Genomic DNA, 9,156 nt, shown 5'->3' on the forward strand with positions numbered 1-9,156 from the left:
ACATCACTGTTTTATTGCTGCAATTTTTTTCTTTTAGCATGGGGACCTGAACTCAAGTCTCTGAGCACTCAGCTTTTTCACTCATGGCTGGAGCTCTATTACTTGAGCCATGCCTCCACTTCTGGCTTTTTGCTAGTTACTTGATGATAAGAATCTTGCAGATTATTTTCTGTTTAGGATGATTCAAAACCTCTATCCTCAGATCTCAGCTTCCTGAGTAGCTAGGATTACAGGCATGAGCCACTCATGCCTAGCTTATTATGGTAACTTTGAAATAAATTTTGGTATCTGATAGGAAAGTCTTCTCACCCCAGTCTTGTTCTTTAAGAGCTTCTTTTTTTGGGGGGTGGGGTCCGGTCATGGGGCCTGAACTCTGGGCCTGGGCAATGTCCCTCAGCTCTTCAGCTCAAGGCTAGCACTCTACCACGTGAGCCACAGCACCACTTCCGGCTTTTTTTTTCTGCTTATGTAGTGCTGAGGATTGGAACCCAGAGCCTCATGCATGCAAGGCAAGCGCTCTATACCACTGAGCCACCTTCCCAGCCCTTTAAGAGCTTCTTAACTATTATCACTATGTACAAAGAAACCAGATACAGTGTCCATTTTCTGCAAATCATTCTGCATATTTTAAATTCTGCAAAGGTAACTATAGCTCAGTGGTAGATTGTTTTCCTAGCATGTGCAAGGTCCTTTATTAAATTCTCAGCACCACAAAGAATAAACTATTAAATTTTAAAATAAAAATTTTTGATATTCTAATTTTAATGCTTCCTAATGTACCATAATTCTTCACAGTGATTAACATATCTTTGCTGTATTTTTATTAGTTGCCTAATTTTTTAAATAAATTACTGACAGCAAAAGGATTCTCACAAATAGGACTTTCATGGGCTTCTTACAGGTAATGCTTTCTTATTTTGTTCAAGAGAAAAATATGTATGTTAAGAAATCAGAAAAAAGAAATCAGCTTGTGTGGCTATCTTTTGATGATATATTCATCATTAATATAAAGTTACCAATAGTTCATTAGGTTTTCAAAAAGTGAACAGTGGTCAGGTACCAGTGAATCATTCCTGCTTCCTTAACTATTCAGAACCTGAGAACTGGAGGGTTATGGTTTGAAGCCAGCCAAGGAAGAAGAATCTGCAAGACTTCATTTCAAATTAACCAGCAAAACACTAGAAGGAAACTGTGACCAGCTGTGAGCAATAAAGCGTAGTGAGAACACAAGGCCTAAAGTTCAAGCCTCAGTACAGGCACAGACACCTTCCCCCCATACAAAGTAAATAGCAGTCCTTAAGTCGATGGTGATGAGATTGGAGAGAAATTGTGAATGCAATGCAAAAATAGCACAGGGAATCTATTCACCTGCCTACTTAGCATTTTCACTGAGATCCAGGCATTCCAAGCTTAATATGCCAAAGATTGAGGTTTTCCTCTCCACCTGTCCCTAGTTTTTCCACTTCATTTCCTGGGACTTTCAATACAAACAACCCTAACGTTAAGAAATGAAGTCAAAAGGAATCATTAAGAAACTAAATCATAAAGAAAGAGCAGAATATGAACTCAACAGACCAGATCAACTTTAATGGAAAGTTCAAGGGAGATGCTGTGGTGACCTTAGGAGAGTCAGGAGACAAGGAGGCAAGACAGGGTCGGGGTGGACGGACTTAAATAGGGTAAGGGCTGGGGGGCAGGGTCTTGAGGAACTGGAGGGTTAAAAAGGGTCGAGGCCAGGGTCGTAGGTAGCTTGAGGGTTCAGAGTTTCACAAGTTTACAGTGCAAGTCTTGGGGGGGGGAACCTATTGTTGGAGCATCTCCTGCCCAGTCTCTCAGAGCCTATCACCTGAGAGGGTGGTGGGGGAGTGGGCTTTCATATTTAGATTAAGATGTGGGGCTGGAGAAGTTCTGGAAGATCCCCCCGGGGGAAGGCTAGTCTGTGGACGTAGCACTGGGAACAGTTTTTTTTTTGGGGGGGGGGTTCCGGTCGTGGGGCCTGAACTCTGGGCCTGGGCGCTGTTCCTCAGCTCTTCAGCTCAAGGCTAGCGCTCTACCACTTGAGCCACAGCGCCACTTCTGGCTTTTTTCTTTTTGCTTATGTGGTGCTGAGGAATCGAATCCAGGGCCTCAGGCATGCAAGGCAAGCGCTCTACCACTGAGCCACCTTCCCAGCCCCCTGGGAACAATATTGAGTTAAAAAACAAAACAGATTCCATCACCTAATGTATAAGGGAATCCCTTTCAGTCACCACTCTATTTCCAGTGCCTAAATAATTGCACCACATGTAAGTGCTCAATAAATATTTGTAGAATGAATGGACTGTGTCCTCCAAAACTGTTCCATTAAAATTTTTCACTGGGCCATAGTGGTTCATGTCTGTGATCCTTGGTATGTGGGAAGCAGAGATTGGACTGACCATGTGTGTATGTTTCTGTTTTGAGTCTTTCCAACCAGCATAAAAAACTCTGAAACCAGTGTCACAAGAGTATACAACAGGGTGGAGTGAGGTGGGGAAAAGATGACATCCCTGTTCATTGTTGTAGGTCTAAAACCACCATACACGAGCCATATGGAAAATGAGGGATGCAACTGAGACTTAACTTTACTTCCATTTTGCCTTAAACGGGGTATAGTCTAGACGAGTGCCCAGAAAATGACACTAAACCTTCAGTAAGTAACCAAAATACCAGATTTTTAACTTTCCTCCTTTAACGGGCAGTAGGAGTTTCTGCTGTCTAAAATTGTGCACTACCATGATTTTTTTAAACTTCAACGTAGAGACTCAATCTTCAGTGCTTTCTGTCAACCAAGAAACATGCTAACGATTAGGGATAAAGATAGTCTCGGCAGATTCTCCCATGATTATTGTAATTTGTCTGATATCAAATTTTAGTGGAAGCGAAAGTGAGAAATGTGTCTTCTACATAGGACTGCATCATTTCACAGAGATGTCCAGCTGCGGGCGTGGATGAACTCGTACCCCCCACCTTCACCATGAGCAGCATCGCTGCTTTTCTGCCAGGCTAAGGATTGGGACCGAGATCACTGAGTTTCGCGTCCGTACCACGGTCATCTCAACATTCTATTAAAAAAAAAAAAAAAGCGGAGAGTGCTTGAAAGCATTTGATTCCAGGGAAATACCGACCCCCTAGGCAGAATCGGTGAGAGGAAGTCGGCTCTCCCTTGGGTTCTCCCCGGGCGAGTCCGAGGCGGGGTCTTCAATGGCGTCTTAAAGCCGGGTAGCGAGTGGCAGGGGTGAGGGTGTAGCAGGGGGTGCGGAGATTCCGAGCTGCCGCCGTGGGAGGAGGAACCGAAGGGCCCGGGATCCGCCGTCCAATCGGAGAGGTCTGGGGCGAGGCCTGAGGGTGTGGCCTGCTACAGGACTTAAAAAGACCCGCGCGGAACCGCTCAGCTCCCAACCGGCTCCGAGCCAGCCAGCGTTCTACTTCTGCCAGCGTCCTCGCGGGAGCCACCAGGCCTCCAGGTGAGAACGCGTGGTCCGGTCGGAGTCGGGGACCGTGAGGACGGGAGGGCGCGCGCGGGGCATGTGCGGGGTTTGGGGAGGAGGAGGCGGCGGTCCGGGCCGATGTTTCGCGGCTGCGCGGCGGGTGGGTCGTGTGAGAGGCCGCGCCTTTGTTTCCTCGGGGCGCAGCCTCCAGGTTTTCAGTTAAGGATACTGAGCCTCCCGGGGGTCCCCGGACGGCCGGAGCCGTCCAGCCGCGTCTCTGCAGTTCCCAGACGGGGAGGACCCGGAGGAGGGTTGGGGCTACTCTGGAAGGCTTTCGGGGTCTTGGCCCTTGGCTTCTTCACCCCCATTGTGCTAAGGCACACGACAGCGATAACAGGTACTTTGAAATGTACGCAAACTGCTCCTGACCGCCCGCCCTGCCATGATTCTGTTAATCCCAGGTTAGCCAGCGTTGCCTTTGGCGTCTGATCGCAGAAACAAGTCTCTTGGGGCAGCCTTGACTGGACGGGGCGAGTTTGGAACTTGTGGCTGCTTGGGGTCCTCTCCACTCTACCCTGGGCACTGGCCCTGCCTTCTCCCACCAGGGTGGGGCGAGGCACGCAGAGGACAGAGCTTTCCCCTCTGGTGTGTGTGGGCTCCTATTGTCTCTTCTGAGCAAACCCGGAATGATTGGTGGTCACCAAACGTCTCGCGCCTACAGCCAGGCAGCTTACCTTCTTGCCTCTTACCGGTACCAAGAAGGGTGAAATGAGACAACTCATTCTGCTAAAGTCTCACGTCAGATCCTAATTAGCTGTTCTTTCTAATAGCATTTACAAACCAATGACACCAAGATTGCTTGACGTGTAATTGGTTATGCTGAATTAAATACCTCCTTTTACTGTAGCATCTTAATCTACTGTCTTTGGACACTTAAAGTAGAAATAAGCCCAATTGTGTTGCTCTTTTTCTATCGGAAAGCGCAAAATAAAACGTAATTGAATAGAAAGTGAACATACTCAAATAGTTATGCACCCTGTTAAAATACAATCCATTCCTTCTGGTAATCCCCTCCCCCCTCTTTCTCCCCTTTCTCCTCCTCCTCCTAACCTTCTTTCTTGTTTGCATATCCCTGTCTGCTCATGTGCTTCTCTCCCCTCCATTTTACCATTGCTGTGATTTTTTAAAGTCAGACATATTGGCTCCGGGCTGATTGGGCATCTTGATTTCTAATGCATCTTCATCTACTATCACTTACTGCCTACCAGTAATAGTCTAATGACGTGGGAATTTAAAATATTTTAATAATGACCATATCTTTGTAAAGTTTGTTGACTATTTTCCTCTTAAAAATCATCAGGAAAAATATACATTGCTATTAAGACATTTTACTGTTACCTCTTGGTCTAATGGAAGTTCTTCTTAGATGACTTTATAAATTGTGGTTTTTTTCAGCCTCTTACTCAAGATGAGTGATAAACCAGACATGTCCGAAGTGGAGAAGTTTGACCGATCAAAATTGAAGAAAACTAATACTGAGGAAAAAAATACCCTTCCCTCAAAGGAAAGTAAGTTATGGGGGATTTCTGGTTGAGAGAAACAATGGGGAAAGTTGATAGGCTCTGTAAATAAACCTTTTTCTAATAAATATTGTCACAAAGTGAGCATTAGAATACCATTTTGTTTAATGCAGCAGTTAAAATATCAAATTGACCATTACCTGAGAGGCCCTAGTAGTAAGGACGAAGAAGAAAATGAATTTCTTGTAAAATTACTGAATCTCATTAAAATTAACCTTGGAAAAACTCAAAACCTTAGTTTTGTCCACTTTTGGTCATCTGGTATTTTTCTGCATCTCCAAATTTGAGTCTGTGATCTCATCCCTTTTGTAAAAAAACATGATACCCTTCACTCAATCACACATAAGATGGATGGCAAAGTTTAGATCTGGAGTACACTTAAGGCTTCCAGACTCATGGGGTCAGTTTTGCTCTCAAGTTATACATTTTTGAACAAACTCTTTAAGAATAGTCACAGATGCTGCACAATAGTTTTTGTTAGGTCAGTATTTTCCGAGCGTTCCAAAATCAGTCAAAATTATCTGAAAGTATGAAAGTATAATTGCATATTATTTAACGATCAATTTGAAGAAAGTGTTTCATTTATTTTCAAACCCATGTAGTCCATGGAAAAAGTGGAAATAGCATAAATCTGCCTCAAATGATAAAAATCAAGTTGATGTGGAGCCTCATGAATATTCATGTGGCATGTATGGCAACCTTCAGTTACTGACAAAATACTTTTTACGATGCTGGGGATGAAACCCACGGCCCTGTGCTTGCCAAGTGAAGATTCTACTACAAAGCTATACCCTCCAGTCTGGTAGTGAAGAGTTCTTTTGCAAGAATCTGAAACTAATCCTAGGAAAACGTTCTCTTACTGACTTCTTGTTTGTTTTTATCCCTAGCTATCCAGCAGGAGAAGGAGTGTATCCAAACATCCTAAAATGAGGATGTCCCTACAAGAGCAAGCGGCAACACCACCTGGGAGGCTTGTTTCTATAAACCTATATGTAGCAATTTAAGGCACCTGCAGATGGTTTCCCTACTATTGTTTCCTGACTAAGAGGTCAGCAATAGCCAAGTTCCCTTAAATTTGTTTTTAAACTGAAATTCCAGACAGCAGATGCACATCACAGTAATCTCACCATTGATGACCCTTGTGTGTAACAGAGCAAGACAGCTTTAATCTAGTAGGTGCCTTCATTGCTTCATAATCATTAAAAAGTTGAATGCTTTTGCAGCTTGTTGATTTTCATTTCAATTATAACATTAAAATAATAAATATAGTCATGGTCTTCCAGTGGTTCATTCTTGATGAAGGAATGAAATTAAGCACACAGTTCTCTTTGCCACTAAAATTGGCTGAAGAAAAACTTCTTTAGTAGATTATGCATCCGGGAAATGCTTTCTTTGTCCAGGTTCAGAGAGTTCTGACTGGCAAATGCTAAGTGCTATTCCCCTATAGTGTTAGAGAATCTGAGAAGAGGAGGTCATGTAGTGCCCCCCATTTTTTGCCAGTCCTGGGGCTTGAACTCAGGTTGTGGGTGTTGTCCCTGAACCTCTGTACTCAAGGCTAGCACTCTACCATTTGAGCCACAGTACCAATTGTGGCTTTTTGAGCAGTTTATTAGAGATAAGAGTCTCAGTGGGACTTTTCTGTCTGGGCTGGCTTCCAGCCTTGATCCTCAGATCTCAACCTCCTGAGTTGCTAAGGTTACAAGTACGATCCACTGGTGCCCAGCTATGTAGGCCCTCTTAACTCAGAATGAATATGTGGAAACATGGAATCTCAAGTGAGCTGCACAAGATGAAAAGGACTGGAATTCAAGATGGTTTCATTGCCTTCTGCAGTATTTTTCACCTTAATGGGAAGCTATTGGACAAGGAAGGGAGGAAGAAAGAATCACTTCTTAAAAACCTACCACACCATACTAAGCACAACATGGTCTTTTACAATGTGTACACTGTGTTATTTGACATTGGCTAATGACTGATAGCAATGAACCTCTGGTCTGGTTCTTGCACTGAACAGAATGTACTATCTTTTAAGCCAAGCACTCTTTCTTTTCACGATGAACACTTTTAAGCCAAGCACTCTTTGTTTTCACGATGAACATAAGTGCTAGTGACTGAACTGTTTCTTCCCCATTCATCAACTGAATTTTTTCTCGGTCATGGGGCTTGTACTCTGGGCCTGGGCATTGTCCCTTAGCTCTGGCTCAAGGCTAACCCTCTACTACTTGAGCCACAGGGCCACTTCAGTTTTCTGGTAGTTTATTGGAGATAAGAGTCTCATGGACTTTCCTGCCTGAGCTGTGACCCTCAGATCTCAGCCTCCTGAGTAGCTAGGATTATAAGCATGAACCACCAGCACCCAGCTTTTTAAAAAACATTTTATCTTTTGTTGGTTGTGGGGCTTGAACTCGGAGCCTGGTGCTGTCCCTGAGCTCTTTGGCTCAAGGCTAGTGCTCTACTATGTTGAACCACAGCTCCTCTTCTCATCAATTGAATTTGTAACCTCCACCGTGACTATACCTGGTGATAGGCTCTTTTGGCCATAAAGATTGGGTTCTAATTTTATAGGCCTTTGACATTGTGAGAAGAGGAAGAGATATAGCACTCCCTTGTGAGGCCACAGTGAAGGTGACCCATCCACATATCAGAAAAAATGCAATCCCCAGAGCCTGGTCCTGATGGATGTGGACCTAGGATTTATAGAACTGTGAGCAAATCCTATTGTCTACACTACCCAGTCTATGGTATTCTGTTATGGCAGCTCGCACGGACTAATACAATAAAAATGCATATACACAGATCTCAAAACCCAGTCACCTACAATTCTACCAGTTAAAACTGTTGGCCTGGCGGGCACTGGTGGCTCACACCTGTAATCCTAGCTACTCAGGAGGCTGAGATCTGAGGACTGCAGTTCAAAGCCAGCCCAGGCAGGAAAATCCCTGAGACTCTGATCTCCAATTAACCACCAGAAAACCACAAGTGGCCCTGTGGCTCAAGTGATATAATGCTAGCCTTGAGCTGAAGAGTTCAGGGACAGTGCCCTGTCCCAGACAAAAAAAAAAAACAAAACTGTTGTCCACAAAGTATATTCATACTGTGATCTGTTTACCTATCTTCCTACAAAAGGGGTATTATTGTCCAATCATATTTGCAGCCTCATACTATCTTCCCTCTCCTAAGTGCTCACATCCTGACATCACTGTTTACAGGAAGTGGAAGCTATGTTGTTTGCTCTGGCATAAAGTTCTACCAAGAAATCAGGTGGATCAGTGTGCTTTCTAGGCATCTGATAGCTACTACTTGAACCATTTCTTCACACTATTTTTGCTTTTAGTTATTTTTTAAAAGGGTCTTATGCCTTAGACAAAGATCTTTCTATCTACCCCTCCCATTTACTTGGGACTACAGGTGTGAACTACCATACCTAACTTGTTTGCTGACATGAGGTCTTCCTAAAATTTTGCTTGAGCTGTCCCTGAACCATGGTCCTTTTGGTCTCTGCCTCCTGAGTAACTGGAATTCCAGGTGTGAGACACCATACATGGCCCTTTGCATGAGGATTTATACCGTGGAAGACACCTTGTTGATCACCAATACCTTTACACCTAGTCTGGAACAATTGTCCAATAGAATCAGCCACTTTCAATGACATGCTGCTTGCTCAGTACCCAAAATGTTTTCTAGGACTGCACTGAAGACTCACCACAATACAATTAATTTGAAGTCTATCATGGTGGGTCTGCCCCACAAGTTATGCAGATGGGGAACCATCCTGAATCCAGATAAATTCACATTTGCTCATATCATATCTCTGTATGTTGATTCTGTCATTTACCACATTTGCTCCCATTTAAATAGTGCTAATTGAAAAATTGATGTGGTGTTATACATCCATGAGAGATTCATCACTTCTGCATCCAGCTCAAAGGAAAACTTGAGCATTGCCAAGTAAGCTGGTGTTGTACAATAACTAGTGTTTTGTTGTATGTAATAGCCATCCTGGTGTATTTTTGGGGTTACTGTTCTAGTCATTAGATTCACTTGCCTTACCAGTAAGGGGGAGATTTTTCTTCAATAAGCAGGGATCCAGTTTTAGGACCTTGTACTGTATCTATTTGCAAAATCAA

At 43.7% G+C, this 9,156-nt stretch overlaps 1 protein-coding gene across 1 annotated transcript; it reads left to right on the forward strand.

Annotated features, from left to right (window-relative positions):
• The first annotated feature begins 3,391 nt into the window (after positions 1 to 3,391).
• On the forward strand, positions 3,392 to 6,297 carry LOC138839436 (thymosin beta-15A). Its single transcript, XM_070039001.1, has 3 exons — positions 3,392 to 3,485; positions 4,905 to 5,017; positions 5,917 to 6,297. Exons 2-3 carry the CDS (start codon positions 4,918 to 4,920, stop codon positions 5,952 to 5,954), a joined length of 138 nt encoding a protein of 45 aa, XP_069895102.1. The 5' UTR covers positions 3,392 to 3,485; positions 4,905 to 4,917; the 3' UTR covers positions 5,955 to 6,297.
• The last annotated feature ends 2,859 nt before the right edge of the window (positions 6,298 to 9,156 follow it).

The sequence above is a fragment of the Dipodomys merriami genome, unplaced genomic scaffold (genome assembly GCF_024711535.1).
Source record: "Dipodomys merriami isolate MVZ:Mamm:240054 unplaced genomic scaffold, mDipMer1.0.p SCAF_3, whole genome shotgun sequence".
NCBI lineage: Eukaryota > Metazoa > Chordata > Mammalia > Rodentia > Heteromyidae > Dipodomys > Dipodomys merriami.